This window comes from Mustela nivalis (assembly GCF_964662115.1).
Source record: "Mustela nivalis genome assembly, chromosome: 5".
NCBI lineage: Eukaryota > Metazoa > Chordata > Mammalia > Carnivora > Mustelidae > Mustela > Mustela nivalis.
Window position 1 is genome coordinate 157152127 of NC_139024.1, and position 18973 is coordinate 157171099.

The window sequence follows — 18973 nt, forward strand, 5'->3', positions numbered from 1 at the left end:
TACATAGATAAAATCTCAAAAAAATCAGTTGCTGGATCCATCCTTGGATAGCTGGTCAGTAGGTCTGAGGTGGGCCCAAGAGTATGCATTTTTGATACGGGACCAAGTGTGGTGTTGCTGCTGGCCCAAGGATCATAGTACCTTATGGAAATATCAAACTCCTTATCAGGCCGTGGAGGGTTCAAGTTAAGCTACTCTAATAGATCCCAAAGCAGAGTGGCTTAATTAATATTAAACAATATAGCTTCCCCCCTATATTATTCTGGAGGCATTCCTCTATTGGTGGGTGGTTCTCTTTCCATCTTATTATTTCATTCCCTCTTAGGGTTTGGTAAAGCTAGATACTCTTCACATTCACATTCCAGCCAAGAGGAAGGGGTGGGGGAAGAGTGAGAATAAATGGTTTTGTGTTTGAGAAGATAACTCAGGAGTTACACACATTGAATCTCTGGCATTGTATTGGGGGAAGCCAGGTTCAGAAATGTGGTAGGCAGAAATGTGATATGGTGGCCTTGTGCCTAGTTAAAACTAGAAGCCGTAAGACAGAGTGGGTATCAGTGGTCATCTGATCTCCAGCACAAAGGCCCTGCTGGTGTATCAGGTGCCTCAAGGGTGTGTTATTTTCCATAAAAGTGTTAAGTCTTAGAAGAAGTCATCAGTGTCCTGTGAATCTTAAATTAAAATAAATTTCCCTGTGAAATATTTTCTTAATATTTGTTACTGTACCCAATCACATCTCATAGTTATGTTTACTTATCAGTAGCCCTGATTAGTCATGAGGTTTTTTAAGTGTATGAATTGACCATCTCTCTCCTTACAGTTTCTGTCTGCTTCTACTGATTTACAAAGCCAGTACCCAGTACAATTCTTGGTACCCAATAAACACCCAATAAATGCTCTTTGCATAAATGAATCAATATATCTGTTGGTAAAGGTCAATATTATTTCCTTAGCTCTCTTCCAACTAACTCATGGCTTGGTTGACCATTTCTCCACAGACAGTATTCTCTTTACTGCGCTCTTTACATCTTTGTTTCTTAATGTATAGATCAGAGGATTAAGAGTGGGTGTGATGATTGTGTAAAAGAGAGTAAGGAACTTCCCCTCATCTTGGGATGTGCTATTCTGTGGCTTCATGTACATGTAAATGAGTGTTCCATAAAACAGAGTTACTACTGTGAGGTGGGAGCCACATGTATTAAGGACCTTACTCCACCTTGATGCTGACTTGATCCTCACGACTGCTTGAGTGATAACTCCATATGAGATGAGAATTAGTGATAGAGGTACTAGAAGAAATATAACCCCGAGAGCAAAGACAATGATCTCCATTACTTTTGAGCGTACACAAGCCATCTTGATCAATGCTGGCATCTCACAGAAAAAATTATCCACTTCCCGGTGGCCACATCTTGGTAATTTCAAAGTCAGGGAGCAAAGAATTAATGCACTTCCAAGACCACCTAACCAGGCAGTGAGCACCATATTCTGGCAAAGCTGAGGGTGCATTATGACCGTGTAGTGAAGAGGTTGACAGACAGCAGCATAGCGGTCATAGGCCATCACAGCCAAGAGAAGACATTCAGTGGCTCCCAGGTCAAGGGCAAAGAAGAATTGGAGCACACACCCTCCATACGTAATAGACTTTGTTGGGCCCCATAGATTTACCAGCATCTGGGGGATAATGCTTGTCGCATAGCAGAGATCCAAGAAAGACAAATTGGATAAGAAGAAATACATGGGCGTATGGAGCTGGGTGTCTAGGTAAGATACCAGAATGATGGTTGTGTTTCCTACCAGAGTCACAATATAGAAGATGAAGACCACCCCAGAGATGATGGGTTCAAATTGGGGCCGATCAGAAAAGCCCAGCAGGATGAAATCTGTGGTGGAACTTCCATTGTTTGTGTCCATGGCTCCTTAGGAAAGTCTAGGAGACAAGATCGTGGTAATCAAACTAGCATCAGCCCTAGGCAGAAATAGCTTGCCATGTAGCTTACCATGAGTATCCCCAGTTCAGTTGTTTGTGTGCTCTCTCCCATTTGGACCACCTCTGTTAACACTCCCTGTGCTCCTTGCCCAAAGCCTCTCTGTGTTTACTCATAACCAGAGTGGTTCGAAAAATAATATGGCAAATCCAATCACACTGAATTGTAAAGTATTGAGAGGGTTTAATGATACTATGACACCTATGGTTGTGTTTTGGTTAGGTAACAAATCCATGTGTTAGTGATATAATTTAAGAGTGGGATATATTTTGAGGAGTTTTTCTTTCTTGACCGTGTGACCTAAGTATCACTTGATCAGGACAAATGTTTCCCTTATCAAAGGGGTGGAGGTAAAAAGTTAAATGACCCATATTCTTGGGATAAGCTTCACTATTTGGTAGCAGCACGACTTGCTAAATTCATTTCCAAATTTGTGCATTCCAGATATTATCATCACATCACCCCCAACTTCCTCCTCATATTTTCCCTGCTATTCGACATTGTAGACACTGATGTTCCCTGTATCAGTTTTGGTGTTCCCCACTATATTGCCCCATTTTGTGCATGTGTTTTGGTGCCAGGAATACTCACCTTTCTTATTAACTCTCATTGCCATGTACAGAGGCCCTGTGTTTCTCGGAATACTATTCATGACTGTGAACACAGCATTTAAATAGCCTTACTGATTTGTTTCAGAATTTAAACTAATTTCAGAAGCCTCTGGTTACCACATACACACAGTAACCTGTGTTAGCTGTTACTCACCTGGCCATTCAGTAAAAGTAGCAATGGAGTTAACTGGAAAAAAAGCAGCTCATTAAAGTCAGTGAGTTGTTTTTCTACATGGAATTTACCATGTATCTGAGTCAGTCCTCTGGTTGCTTTGGAACTCTGTAGGTAAAACCCCATTTCAATTCTAAAAGAATACAGAAAGGTGATAAAAATATATATTTCACTAATGTGAATACTTTAGTATATCATTATGTAGGTGGATTGGTTAATGACTGACTTAGTGTGTAAATATCTTTTAGTTTTTTTGTTGTTTATAAAGTTTTTGTTGATATAATTTCTGACCATAAACTTCAGGTCTAAGGTGCTTTATATGCATAGAGTGGGGTCAAGGAATAATAAATTTATTTTCTGCAGTCTAGTAAAATAATTTACCTATGGTATATCATTGCTATAAGCAGTTCTGCTATAACATGGAAATGTTATAATCATGAAGAAGGAACTATTACTACCAAGTAGCATGAGATTGGGATGTAATTTTTCTCAATTCAAAATGGAAATTTAAATAATGAGTGTGAAGTATTTATGTGGTAAGAGGTCAGTTAAGTTAAGCATAGTGCTTCATTGCACAGATTATGGACTCAGATCTTGGTGTCAAATCCCAGCTTCACTACTCGGAGGTAATATGTCCTTGAGCAGTTTTGTAACTCTCATGTACACCAGGTTCTCTCTAAGTTCACTGAAGATAATAATATTCATCAAGGAAGTTGGTGAGGTTTAGCATTTGTGAAAACAGTAGGAACTAAGCTTGGTTCAAATTTAATCCTCAAAAATAAAATTGAAATCACCTACCCACAAATTATTATTCATTTCTCACTCTCACTCTCTTTATTTTTACTTTATTTATAAAATCACTGGTGATTTTACCATAATGGTCTAGAACTAAACTTGGAATGGTTAAAATTTTATGTTTGCATAACTTTTTTAAAAAATATTTATTTTAAAATTTCTTTTCAGTGTTCCAGAATTCATTGTTATGCACAGACACTCATGTACACAAAAGTGCTCACAAACGTGATGCATGTACTGAACTGATAAACCCAGAGACAGGAAAGTACAGAGGACTTAGCTCCCAAAATGCCCAAATTACAAAATGCACTGGACATTCTTTAACCATATAAGGTTGGGATAGTGCTGGAAATTAAAAGGTCATAGAACTTTAGGGTGGAAATAGACTCAGAAAGCACAATCCAGCCTTCTGTCCTATGAAGGAGGTCTTACACAGAACGTTCACACAACTCCTGTTTCCTGAGCTTTGTAGCTCTGCACCTTTAATTTGTGCCTCATCCCTACTCTCATGTTGAGCTTCTAAATGCCTCCTTAACATACAGGCTCTTTTTCTGTATTCTGGAAATAACATGGAATAAGTCAATTCAACATGGCTTTAAAAAAAGGACAGTTTTTCTGCACAGCAAAGGAAACAGTCAACAAACCAAAGAGGCAGCCCATGGAATGGGAGAAGATGTTTGCAAATGACAGTACAGACAAAAGGCTGATATCCAGGATCTATAAAGAACCTCTCAAAGTTAACACACACAAAACAGATAATCATGTCAAAAAATGGGCAGAAGACATGAACAGACACTTCTCCAGTGAAGACATACAAATGACTATCAGACACATGAAAAAATGTTCATCATCACTAGCCCTCAGGGAGATTCAAATTAAAACCACATTGAGATACCACCTTACACCTGTTAGAATGGCCAAAATTAGCAAGACAGGAAACAACATGTGTTGGAGAGGATGTGGAGAAAGGGGAACCCTCTTCCACTGTTGGTGGGAATGCAAGTTGGTTCAGCCACTTTGGAGAACAGTGTGGAGATTCCTTAAGAAGTTAAAAATAGAGCTTCCCTATGACCCTGCAATTGCGCTACTGGGTTTTTACCCCAAAGATACAGACGTAGTGAAAAGAAGGGCCATCTGTACCCCAATGTTTTATAACAGCAATGGCCGTAGTCACCAAATTGTGGAAAGAACCAAGATGTCCTTCAACGGACGAATGGATAAGGAAGATGTGGTCCATATACACTATGGAGTATTATGCCTCCATCAGAAAGGATGAATCCCCAACATTTGTAGCAACATGGACGGGACTGGAAGAGATTATGCTGAGTGAAATAAGTCAAGCAGAGAGAGTCAATTATCATATGGTTTCACTTATTTGTGGAGCATAACAAATAACATGGAGGACATGCGGAGATGGAGAGGAGAAGGGGGTTGAGGGAAATTGGAAGGGGAGGTGAACCATGAGAGACTATGGACTCTGAAAAACAATCTGAGGGTTTTGAAGGGGCGGGGGCATGGGAGGTTGGGGGAGCCAGGTGTGGTGGGTATTATGGAGGGCACAGATTGCATGGAGCACTGGTTGTGGTGTATAAACAATGAACTCTGTTACACTGAAAAGAAATTAATAAAGAAAAAAGACAGTTTTATTGTAAAATAAAACATAGATAAAGGGAAAAGCAAAAGCTCAATGAATTAAGTTGGATATTCTTGTAACTAACAAGCAGATCCAGAAATAGAACCCTACCAAGCACTGCAGGAGCTTCTCTTTGTGTCTCAACCTATCATTACCCTTCTCTTTTCCTCAAAGTATGTTTATAGTAATCACCTCCTTGTTTTTTATAGCTTGATTACCCAAATGTGCTTCTCTAGACAATATTGTTTAGTTTGGCTCATTAAAAATTTTTTTTTTTTTTGTAATTCTTGAATCTTTTTTTTTTTTTTTATAATTTTTTATATTTTTATCCCCAGGGGTACAGGTCTGTGAATCACCAGGTTTACACACTTCACAGCACTCACCAAAGCACATAAGGCTCATTAAAATTTTTATATTTGTTTTGAGTTTCCTATAATATTAGAACCTATTATCTAGAACCTAAATATACTCTTAGCTTTATGTTCCCAGACTAAGTGCTTGATGGTTGTCAGCTCTTGTTAAGACTGTGTGATGTTTAACTACCATGCTTTTCTGGTTGCTGTCCTTGAACTCACCATCGCTTATCAAATGCGTTGATTATGAGTTCAGAGTGTGCTGTACCACTGAAGAAGGCTATGAATATCCATGATGCACATGCAGTTTCTAAAATATATGTTGGATGGGACTGGAGGAGATTATGCTGAGTGAAATAAGTCAAGCAGAGAAAGACAATTATCATATAGTTTCACTTATTTGTGGAATGTAAGGAACTGCATGTAGGACATTAGGAGAAGGAAGGGAAAAATAAAGTGGGAAATCAGAGGGGGAGATGAACCATGAGAGCCTATGGACTTAGGGACACAAACTGAGGGTTTTGGAGGGGATAGGGGTGGAGGCATGGGTGAGCCTGGTGGTGGGTATTAAGGAGGGCATGGATTGCATGGAACACTGGGTGTTATACACAAACAATGGAGTATGTAACACTACATAAAAAACTGCTGATGTCCTATATGGTGAGTAACATAACTCAATAAAACATTTAAAAAAGATGTATGGTAACTAGGACTACATGTATTTCCAGCTGAAATACATCACCAGCTCAGCTGGAGCTTTGGGTCTCATAAGAACCCAGGTATCCTCATTGGAAGGGTGAAGCCTGAAATTACACTTTGTGTAATTTTATGTTGTGAATTCAAATATAGGACTTCCTTGGTCTCAAACTTTAGCTGTTATTGTGATTTAAATTTAAGCGTGGACATGGTATAAATGAAAGAAGATGGGATTAGGAGGGAGACAAACCATAAGTGACTCTTAATCTCACAAAACAAACTGAGGGTTGCTGGGGGGAGGGGGTTTGGGAGAAGGGGGTGGGGTTATGGACATTGGGGAGGGTATGTGTTTTGGTGAGTGCTTTGAAGTGTGTAAACCTGGTGATTCACAGACCTGTACCCCTGGGGATAAAAATATATGTTTATAAAAAAATAAAAAATTATATTAAAAAAAAAAAAACCACAGAGCACAATCAGAAAGAACAGATGTTAAGAAAGCGGCATCAGTGTTGTCACTGAAACAGTTTTTCATTTTTCACAATGTGGAATCCAGTTACATGTTACTTTGTTCAGTGAAATGTAAGAGAAGTGAAGCAGACATATTTAAACATAACTTCATGTACAGAATGATGTGGAGAGGAAACGAGAAAATTAGAACATATTTACGTTTCAAGAGGGAAGAATTCACAGCTGTTGTGTTCCTGTGTAGTCCAGAGGTATCCATGTTCCCAGGATGGTGAGCCTTCATTGCGTGGGTAATCGGAGGGATTGTTTGGCCAGTTAGTGAGTCTAGGAAATAGCGATTAGCCACTGCTGTCTAATACCAATTAGCCACAATAACATTTGCATTGAAATGCAGTAGCTGAACTAAGACTCGGGGACGTCTCTGTTTAACGTGGATGCTGGAGAAAAACTCTTTGTGGGACTGTTGGAAAATTTGATGAATTTGGCTTGTTAAATGTATTTTTGATGGGATATGTATAGTCTTTTCATGTGCACTCCCGCTAGACGCATTTGTGGGTGGGTCTCTCCCCAGTTAAACCAGGAGAGCCCTCCCCTGGTCTTTGTGTGCTCCAAGAAGTGCTTATGTAGGACTGTAAAGGCTAGTGTGTTAACATGGTGCAGACCCTGGGGACTAGTACCCCACAGAGGTGATTAACAGATCCTACACTGTGGTCAGAGGGTTATCCAAACAACCATTTTAGGAAAGCTTCCCTTAAGATTTGGGTTTTACAATGAATCTTGGAACACTGAAAAAATAAAATGTAATAAAAAAGTTTTGGGTTTTATCATGATTTTTATTCTTTATTTTTCTTAAAGTTTTCCTCCATGAAAATTAATTTCAGAGATGACTATTATTATGTATTAAATTTGTTGTTGGTGATAAAAAATATGATTTAAGTCATGTCTATAAATTTAACAGATTTAATTGAACTGTTTTTTTTCCCCAGTGGGTAAGACTTCAGTCAAATTGTAGAAATATAGGTGATTATGTAGGTATTATTTTTGCAGGAAAGAAAATACTTGCTTTTTAAAAGATTATGAAATAATCATAATTTTGTATTTCAAGAGCCATATCATCATTGTTTCATTTTCAGTAAATTAAAAATTGTACCATGGATATATTTTAGCCTACCATTCAACTCAAGAGCTGGGAATTTTTTTTTTTTTAATTTAGGAATTTGTTTTTATTTTATTTTAATTGTAATTTAATTTTTTCAGTGTTATAAGATTCATTGTTTATGCACCACACCCAGTGCTTAATACCCACTGTCCTCCTTAATACCCACTACCAGGCTCACCCAACTCCCTATACCCCTCTCCTCCAAAACCCTCAGTTTGTTTCTCATAGCCCATAGTCTCTCATCTCACCTCAAATTTCCCCCAACTCACTTCTCCTCTCCTTCTCCCACTGTCCTCCATGTTATTCCTTATGCTCCACAAGTAGGTGAAATCATATGTTAATGGACTCTTTCTGCTTGACTTCTTTAGCTCAGCATGATCTCCTCCAGTTCCATCCATGCTGATTTAAAAGTTGGGTATTCATCCTTTCTGATGAAGGCATAATACTCCATTGTATATATGGACCATATCTTCTTTATCCATTCATCTGTTGAAGGGCATCTTGGCTCTTTCCACAGTTTGGTGACTCAGGCCATTTGCCTGCTATAAACATTGGGATACAGATGGACCTTCTTTTCACTACATCTCTATCTTTGGGGTAAATATCCAGTAGTCAGTTCCAGAGGTAGCTCTATTTTTAATTTCTTAAGGAATCTCTACACTGTTTTTCCAAGTGGTTGCACCACTTGCATTCCCACCAACTGTGTAAGTGGGTTCTCCTTTCCCTCCCCAACACTTGTTGTTTCTTGTCTTATTGATTTGGGCCATCCTAACTGGGGTAAGGTGGTATCTCAATGTGGTTTTGATTTAAATCTCTCTGATAGCTAATGATGATGAATATTTTTTCGTGTGTCTGTTAGCCATTTGTATGTTTTCTTTGGCGAAGTGTCTGTTCATGTCTTCTGCCCATTTTTTAAAATGTGATTATCTGCTTTTGAGTGTTGAGTTTGAGGAATTCTTTATAGATATTGAATATCAGCCCTTTGTCTGTAGTGTCATTTCTGAGTATCTTCTCCCATTCCATGGGTTGCCTCTTTATTTTGTTGACTGTTTCCTTTGCTGTGCAGAAGCTTTTGATCTTAATGAAATCCGAAAAGTCCATTTTTGCTTTTGTTTCTTTTGCCTTTGGAGTCATGTCTTGAAAGAAGTTGCTGTGGCTGATGTCAAAGAAGTTACTGCCTATGTTCTCCTCTGGGCTTTTGATAGGTTCCTGCCTGATGTTGAGGTTCTTTATCCATTTTGCGTTTATCTTTGTGTATGGTATAAGACAATGGCCAAGTTTCATTCTTCTAAACATAACCGTCCAATTTTCCCAGCAGCATTTATTGAAGAGACTGTCTTTTTTTCTACTGGATATTTTTTCCTGCTTTGGCGAAGATTAATTGACCATAGAGTTGCAGGTCCATGTCTGGGCTCTCTGTTTCATTGGTCTGTGTTTTTGTGCCAGTACCATGGTGATCACAGCTTTGTAGTAAAACTTGAAATCAGGCAATGTGATGCCCCCAGTTTTGTTTTTCTTTTTCCACTTTCAACAGTTCCTTAGCAATTCAGCATCTTTTCTGGTTCCATACAAATTTTAGGATTTATTCCAGCAATTTGAAAAAATGCTGGTGGAATTTTGATTGGGATGGCATTGAAAGTATAGATTGCTCTAGGCAGTATAAACGTTTTAACAATGTTTATTCTTCTGATCCATGAGCAGGAGATGCTTTTTCATCTTTTTTGTGTCTTCTTCAATTTCTTTCATGAGTGTTCTGTATTTCCTCAAGTACAGATCATTTACCTCTTTGGTTAGGTTTATTCCCAGGTATCTTCTGGTTCTTGATGGTATAGTAAATGGAATTGATTTTCTAAGTTCCCTAAATTTCCTTTCTGTATTTTTATTGATAGTGTATAAGAAAGCAACTGATTTCTGTACATTGATTTTGTATCTTGTCACATTACTGAACTGTATGAGTTCTAGTAGTTTGGGGGTGGAGTCTTTTGGTTTTTTCATATAAGGTATCATGTCATCTGTGAAGAGAGAGAGTTTGACTTCTTCTTTGCCAATTTGAATACCTTTTATTTCTTTTTGTTTTCTGATTGCTGTTGCTGGGACTTCTAGTACTGTGTTGAACAACAGTGACCAGAATGGGCATCCTTGTCATAAGAACTGGGATCTTACTACCAGCCTATAGCTACCTCTATGCTTTTATACTCTCTTTTGTTCCTACCTGACCTCCAGGGAATTTGTGATCTTGAATTTGGTGTTCATCACACACTTACATTAGAATATAATTTCTGTATCAACATACTCACCTACATATGTCAATGCCTAAATACCATGTATTTTAAAATTTAATTTATTTGAACTCCCATAAAAGATACCATATCTTATATGTGCTTTGGGGACTTTCCTTTTTTCACCTAACATTTTGTCAGATTATCCAATATTGTTTGCCTAGGTGTGTGTGGTTCCTTTATTCCTCCCGCTGTATAATGTTCTTTTGTGTGACTATATTACAATTATTTTATCTCTTCACTCGCAAATGGCCATACTTTCCCTTTTCTTTTTAAATTAACTTATAATGTATTATTTGCTTCACAGGTCTGTGAATAATCAATTTTACACAGTTCACAGCACTCATCATAGCACATACCCTTCCCAGTGTCCATAACCCAGCCACCCTAACCCTCCTTTCCCACCCCCCAGCAACTCTCAATTGTTTCCTGAGATTAAGAGTCTCTTATGGTTTGTCTCCCTCCCAGGTCCCATCTTGTTTCATTTTTTCCATCCTGACCCCCTCACCTCTGACCTGCATTTCAAGTTCCTCATATCAGAGAGATCATATGATAATTGTCTTTTCTGATTGACTTATTTTGGTTAGTATAATACCCTCTAGTTCCATGGACATTGTTGCAAATGGCAAGATTTCATTTGTTTTGATGGCTGCGTAGTATTCCATTGTATATATATTACCACATCTTCCTATCCATTCATCTGTTGATGGAGATCTAGGTTCTTTCCATAGTTTGGCTATTGTGGACATTCCTGCTATAAACATTTGGGTGCATGTGTCCCTTCGGATCACTATGTTTGTATCTTTAAGGTAAATACTGGGTAGTGCCATTGCTGGGTCATAGGGTAGCTCTATTTTCAACTTTTTGAGGAACCTCTGGGCTGTTTTCTAGAGTGGCCACACCAGCTTGCATTCCCACCAACAGTGTAGGTGGGTTCCCCTTTCTCTGCATCCTCACCAGCATCTGTCATTTCCTGACTTGTTAATTTTAGCCATTCTGACTGGTGTGAGGTGGTTTCTCACTGTGGTTTGATTTGTATTTCTCTGATGCTCAGTGATTTGGAGAACTTTTTCATGCGTCTATTGGCCATTTGATTGTCTTCTTTACCAAAATATCTGTTCATGCCTTCTGCCTATTTCTTGATTGGATTATTTGTTCTTTGGGTGTTAAATTTGGTAAGTTCTTTGTAGTTTTTGGATACTAGCCTTTTATCTGATATGTTATTTGCAAATATCTTCTCCCATTCTGTTGGTTGTCTTTGGTTTTGTTGACTGTTTCCTTTGCTGTGTAAAAGCTTTTGATCTTGATGAAGTCCCAGTAGTTCATTTTTGCTCTTGCTTCCCTTGCCTTTGGCGATGATTCTAGGAAGAAGTTCCTGTGGTTGAGGTCAAAGAGGTTGCTGCCTGTGTTCTCCTCAAGAATTTTGATGGATTCCTTTCTCACATTGAGGTCTTTCATCCATTTTGTGTCTGTTTTTGTGTGTGGTGTAAGGAAATGATCCAGTTTCATTTTTTCTGCATGTGGCTGTCCAATTTTCCCAACACCACTTGTTGAAGAGACTGTCTTTTTTCCATTGGACATTCTTTCCTGCTTTGTCAAAGATTAGTTGACCATAGAGTTGAGGGTCTATTTCTGGGCTCTCTATTCTGTTCCATTGATCTATGTGTCTGTTTTTGTGCCACTACCATACTGTGTTGATGATGACAGCTTTGTAATAGACCTTGAAGTCTGGAATTGTGATGATACTAACTTTGGCTTTCTTTTTCAACATTCTTCTGACTATTTGAGTTTTTTTTCTGGTTCCTTATAAATTTTAGGATTATTTGTCTCATTTCTTTGAAAAACATTGATGGCCTTTTGATAGGGATTGCATTAAACTTGTAGATTGCTTTAGGTATAATAGACATTTTTACAATATTTGTTCTTCCAATCCATGAACATGGAACTTTTTTCCATTTCTTTTTGTCTTCCTTAATTTGTTTCATGAGTATTTCACAGTTTTCTGAGTACAGATTCTTTGCCTCTTTGGTTAGGTTTATTCCTAGGTATCTTATGGTTTTGGGTGCAATTGTAAATGGGATTGAGTTCATAATTTCTCTTTCTTCTGTCTTGCTGTTGGTATAGAGAAATGCAACTGATTTCTGTGCATTGATTTTATATCCTGACACTACTGAATTTCTTTATGAGTTCTAGTAGTTTTGGAGTGAAGTCTTTTGGGTTTTCCATGTTAAATATCATATCATCTGCAAAGAGCAGAGTTTGATTTCTTCTCTGCCAATTTGGATGCCTTTTATTTCTTTTTGTTGTCTGATTGTTGAGGCGAGGACTTGTAGTACTGTGTTGAATAGCAGTGGTGATAGTGGACAGCCCTGCCATGTTCCTGACTGTAGGGAAAAGCTCTCAGTTTTTCCCCATTGAAGGTGATATTCACTGTGGGTTTTTCATGGATGGATTTTTTGATATTGAGGTATGTACCCTCTATCCTACACTGTGAAGAGTTTTAATCAAGAAAGATGCTTTACTTTGTCAAATGGTTTTTCAGCATCTATTGAGAGTATCATGTGGTTCTTTTTTTTTATTAATGTATTATATCACATTGATTGATTTGAAGATGTTGAACCAACCTTGCAGCCCAGGAATAAATCCCACTTGGTTGTGGTGAATAATCCTTTTAAAGTATTGTTGGATCCTATTGGCCAATATCTTTTTTAAAAAAAATTTTTATTTTTTATAAACATATATATATATACATATATGCATATATGTATATATATATATATTTAAATGTTTTATTTTTTATAAACATGTATTTTTATCCCCATGGGTACAGGTCTGTGAATCGCCAGGTTTACACACTTCACAGCACTCACCAAAGCACATACCCTCCCCAATGTCCATAACCCCACCCCCCTTCTCCCAACACCCCTCCCCCCAGCAACCCTCAGTTTGTTTTGTGAGATTAAGAGTCACTTATGATTTGTCTCCCTCCTGATTCCATCTTGTTTCATTGATTCTTCTCCTACCCACTTAAGCCCCCATGTTGTATCACCACTTCCTCATATCAGGGAGATCATATGATAGTTGTCTTTCTCCGCTTGGCTTATTTCGCTAAGCATGATACACTCTAGTTCCATCCATGTTGTCGCAAATGGCAAGATTTCATTTCTTTTGATGGCTGCATAGTATTCCATTGTGTATATATACCACATCTTCTTGATCCATTCATCTGTTGATGGACAACTAGGTTCTTTCCATAGTTTGGCTATTGTGGACATTGCTGCTATAAACATTTGGGTGCACGTGCCCCTTTGGATCACCACGTTTGTATCTTTAGGGTAAATACCCAGTAGTGCAATTGCTGGGTCATAGGGCAGTTCTATTTTCAACATTTTGAGGAACCTCCATGTTGTTTTCCAGAGTGGTTGCACCAGCTTCTATTGGCCAATATCTTGGTGAGAATTTTGCATCTGTGTTCATCAAGGATATTGGTCTGTAATTCTCCTTTTTGATGGGGTCTTTGTCTGGTTTTGGGATCAAGGTGATGCTGGCCTTATAAAATGAGTTTGGAAGTTTTACTTCCATTCCTATTTTTTAAAAAAAATTTTTCAATTTATTTATTTTCAGAAAAACAGTATTCATTATTTTTTCTCCACACCCAGTGCTCCATGCAATCCGTGCCCTCTATAATACCCACCACCTGGTACCCCAACCTCCCAACCCCTGCCACTTCAAACCCCTCAGATTGTTTTTCAGAGTCCATAGTCTCTCGTGATTCACCTCCCCTTCCAATTTACCCCAACTCCCTTCTCCTCTCTAACACCCCTTGTCCTCCATGATATTTGTTATGCTCCACAAATAAGTGAAACCATATGATAATTGACTCTCTCTGCTTGACTTATTTCACTCAGCATAATCTCTTCCAGTCCCGTCCATGTTGCTACAAAAGTTGGGTATTCATCCTTTCTGATGGAGGCATAATACTCCATAGTGTATATGGACCACATCTTCCTTATCCATTCGTCCGTTGAAGGGCATCTTTATTACAAAGCTGTGATCACTAAGACAGCATGGTACTGGCATAAAAACAGACACATAGACCAGTGGAACAGAGTAGAGAGCCCAGATATGGACCCTCAACTCTATGGTCAATTAATCTTCGACAAAACAGGAAAAAATATACAGTGGAAAAAAGACAGTCTCTTCAATAAATGGTGCTGGGAAAACTGGGCAGCTATATGTAGAAGAATGAAACTCGACCATTCTCTTACACCGTACACAAAGATAAACTCAAAATGGATAAAAGACCTCAACGTGAGACAGGAATCCATCAGAATCCTAGAGGAGACCATAGGCAGTAATCTCTTCTATATCAGCCACAGCAACTTCTTTCAAGATATGTCTCCAAAGGCAAAGGAAACAAAAGCGAAATTAAACTTTTGGGACTTCATCAAAATCAAAAGCTTCTTCACAGCAAAGGAAACAGTCAAAAAAACAAAGAGGCAACCCACAGAATGGGAGAAGATATTTGCAAATGACAGTACAGACAAAAGGTTGATATCCAGAATCTATAATAAACTCCTCAAACTCAACGCACACAAAACAGGCAAACATATTAAAAAATGGGCAGAAGATATGGACAGACACTTCTCCAATCAAGACATACAAATGGCTATCAGACACATGAAAAAATGTTCATCATCATTAGCCATTCCTATTTTTTTGGAACAGCTTCAGGAGAATAGGAATTAATTCTTCTCTAGATGCTTGGTAGAATTCCCCTGGGAAACCATCTCACTCTGGGCTCTTAGTTGTTGGCAGATTTTTGATGACTGCTTTAATCTCCTTACTAGTTATGGATCTGTTCAGGTTTTCTCTTTCTTCCTCGTTCAGTTTTGGTAGCTTATATGTCTCTAGGAATACATCCATCTCTTCAAGATTGTCAAATTTGCTGGCGTATAGTTGCTTGTAATATGTGCTTATAATTGTTTGTATTTCTTTGATGTTGGTTGTGATCTCTCCTCTTTCATTCATGATTTTATTTATTTGGGTCCTTTCTTTTTTCTTTTTGATAAGCCTGGCCAGGGGTTTATCAACTTTATTAATTCCTTCAAAGAACCAGCTCCTAGTTTCATTGATTTGTTCTACTGTTCTTTTGGTTTCTATTTCATTGATTTGTGCTCTGATCTTTATGATTTCTCTTCTTCTGCTGGGCTTAGGGTTTCTTTGCTGTTCTTTATCTAGCTCGTTTAGGTGTAGGGTTAGGTTGTATTCTTGAGACCTTTCTTGTTTCTTGGGAAGGGTTTGTATTGCTATATACTTTTCTGTCAGGACCACCTTTGCTGTGTCCCAAAGATTTTGAACAGTTGTGCTTTCATTTTCATGAATTTTTTGCAAGTAACTTCTCCCATTCCATAGGTTGTCTCTTAGTGTTGTTAACTGTTCCCTTTGCTGTGCAAAGCTTTTTATCTTGATGAAGTCTCAATAGTGTGAAGTTAGTCTTAGAAAATATATCGTAATCCCTAGGGACTGTCTGTGGAAGCAGCTGAAATTTCAGCAGTGTTCTTCTTCTCAGGCTGTTGAATGCAATGGCCCTGGCAGGAACAGAATCCCACGATCCCCAGGGGCAGGGCACATGTTAGTATATATGAAAGAATGTAACCCTCAGTCTTCCCTTTCTTTCTTTTTCTCTCTCTTTTTTTAAGATTTTATTTATTTATTTGACAGACAAAGATCACAAGTAGGTGGAAGTTGGGGGGTGGGGAAGCAGGGTCTCCACTGGGCAGAGAGCCCAATGAGGGGCTCAATCCCAGGACCCTGTGATCATGACCCGAGCCAAAGGCAGAGGCTTTAACCACTGAGCCACCCAGGCACCCTCAGTCTTCCCTCTCTGAACCTGGTGATTACTAGCCTAAACATCCTGCTCCTCCCTTATCCATAACTAACTCCCTGCATGCCTATGTGTAGGGGATAATGCAAGCCTGCTTTAAGATATTTGCCATCCCTTTGTACTCCTTGTCCACACTTGGAAGCATCTGTCCTTGCTTTTCTGATAAAAAAGAAAATAAAATCTATGTGCAGGATTCAGCTGTGGCTGCTCTCCCTTTTAGAGGCAGCTCTGCATGGCCACTCAGATTGCTGTCTGAGAACCTTATTTCTGTGTGTGATGACACAGTAGTTCATTTTTGCTTTCATTTCCCTCACTTCTAGAGACATGTCTTGAAAGAAGTTTTTGTGGCCGATGTTGAAGAAGTTACTGCCTGTGTTCTCCCCTAGGATTTTGATGGATTCTTGTCTCACATTGAGGTCTTCCATCCATTTTGAGTTTATCTTTATGTATGGCATCAGAGAATAGTCCAGTTTCATTCTTCTGCATGTGGGTTTCCAATTTTCCCCAGCACGATTTACTGAAGAGACTTTTTTTCCATTGGATATTCTTTCCTAATTTGTCAAAGATTAGTTGACCATAGAGTTGGGGGTACCTATCTGGGCTTTCTATTCTGTTACATTGGTCTGTGTTTATTTTTGTGTGAATACCATAGTGTCTTGATGACCACAGCTTTGTAATAGAACGTGAAGTCAGGCATTATGATGCCTCCAGCTTTGTTTCTCTTTTTTCAACATTCCCCTAGTGATTCAGGTTTTGTTCTGGTTCCGTACAAGTTTTAGGATTATTTGTTATAGCTTTGTGAAAAATGCCAATGGTATTTTCATATTGATGGCACTGAAAGTGTAAATAGCTCTGGGTGGCATAGACATTTTCACAATTGTATGAATATACATGAATATAGTTTATTCTTCCAGTCCATGAATATGGAATGTTTTACCATCTCTTTGTGTCTTCCTCTATTTCTTTCATAAGTGTTCTGTAGTTTGTAGAGTACAGATCCTTTACCACTTTGGTTAGGTTTATTCCTAGGTATCTTATAGTTTTTGTGCTATTGTAAATGGAATGGGTACCTTAATTTCTCTTTCTTCAGTCACATTGTTTGTGTATAGAAATGCAACTGATTTCTGTGCATTGATTTTGTATCCTGCCATGTTGCTAAATAGCTGTATGAGTTCTAGTAATTTGGGGTGGATTCATTTGGTTTTTCACATAAAGTATCATGTTATCTGTGTAGAGAGATTGTTTGACTTCTTATTTGCCAATTTGAATACCTTTTATTTATTTCTTTTTGTTGTCTGATTGCTGAGGCTAGGACTTCTAGTACTATGTTGAGCAATAGTGGTGACAGTGGGCATCCTTGTTGTGTTCCTGATCTTAAGGGAAAAGCTCTCAGCTTTTCCCCATTGAGAATGATACTCATGTGAGCTTTTCATGGATGGCTTTTATGATATTGAGGTATGTTACCTCTATCCCTATATTTTGAATAGTTTTAATCAGGAAAGAATGCTGTATTTTGTCAAATGCTTTTTCTGCATCAGTTGAGAGGATCATATGGTTCTTGTCCTTTTCTTTTATTAATGTGCTCTATGACTATAATAAAGCATATATCTAAAAATATAGGTCAAAAGCTTCTGCACAACAAAGGAAACAGTCAAAACAAAGAGGCAACCCATGGAATGGGAGAAGATATTTGCAAATGACAGTACAGACAAAAGGCTGGTATCCAGGATCTATAAAGAACTTCTCAAACTCAACACACACAAAACAGATAATCATGTCAAAAAATGGGCAGAAAACATCAACAGACACTTCTCCAATGAAGACATACAAATGACTATCAGACACATAAAAAATGTTCATGATCACTAGCCATCAGGGAGATTCAAATTAAAACCACATTGAGATATCACCTTACACCAGTTAGAATGGCCAAAATTAGCAAGACAGGAAACAACGTGTATAGGAGAGGATGTGGAGAAAGGGGAACCCTCTTCCACTGTTGGTGGGAATGTAAGTTGGTTCAGCCTCTTTGGAGAACAGTGTGGAGATTCCTCAAGAAATTAAAAATAGAGCTTACCTATGACCCTGCAATTGCACTACTGGGTTTTTACAGATGTAGTGAAAAGAAGGGCCATCTGTACCCCAGTGTTTATAGCAGCAATGGCCATAGTCGCCAAACTGTGGAAAGAACCAAGATACCCTTCAACGGACGAATGGATAAGGAAGATGTGGTCCATATACACTATGGAGTATTATGCCTCCATCAGAAAGGATGAATACCCAACTTTTGTAGCAACATGGACAGGACTGGAAGAGATTATGCTGAGTGAAATAAGTCAAGCAGAGAGAGTCAAGTATCATATGGTTTCACTTATTTGTGGAGCATAAGAAATAGCAAGGAGGATATAGGAAGATGGAGAGGAGAAGGGAGTTGGGGGAAATTGGAAGGGGAGGTGAACCATGAGAGACTATGGACTCTGAAAAACAACCTGAGGGTTTTGAAGGGGCAGGGGGTGGAAGGTTGGGGGAGCCAGGTGTGGTGGGTATTATGGAGGGCACAGATTGCATGGAGCCCTGGGTGTGGTACATAAACAATGAATTCTGTTAGGCTGAAAAGAAATTAGAAAAAAAATTAAAAAAATTAATTTAAAATAATAATAAAAATAAAATCTATTTAAAATAAAATTAAAAAAAAGAATGAATGAAATGATTTTAAAAAATAAAAACATAGGTGGGAAAAATACAAGTTAAAAAGCTACTGTGAGGGGCACCTGGGTGGCTCAGTGGGTTAAAGCCTCTGCCTTCAGCTCAGGTCATGATCCCAGGGTCCTGAGATCAAGCCCCACATCTGGCTCTCTGCTCAGCAGAGGGCCTGCTTCCTCCTCTCTGTCTGCCTCTCTGCCTACTTGTGATCTCTGTCTGTCACATAAATAAA

General features: G+C 38.4%; 1 protein-coding gene across 1 annotated transcript; it reads right to left on the bottom strand.

Moving 5' to 3' along the window:
* Positions 1-969: 969 nt before the first annotated feature.
* On the bottom strand, positions 970-1914 carry LOC309864188 (olfactory receptor 2W1-like; the record flags this gene model as incomplete). Its single annotated transcript, XM_082729487.1, has 1 exon — positions 970-1914. The coding sequence occupies one exon, from the start codon at positions 1912-1914 to the stop codon at positions 970-972; it is 945 nt and encodes a 314-aa protein (XP_082585613.1).
* Between the last annotated feature and the right edge of the window lie 17059 nt (positions 1915-18973).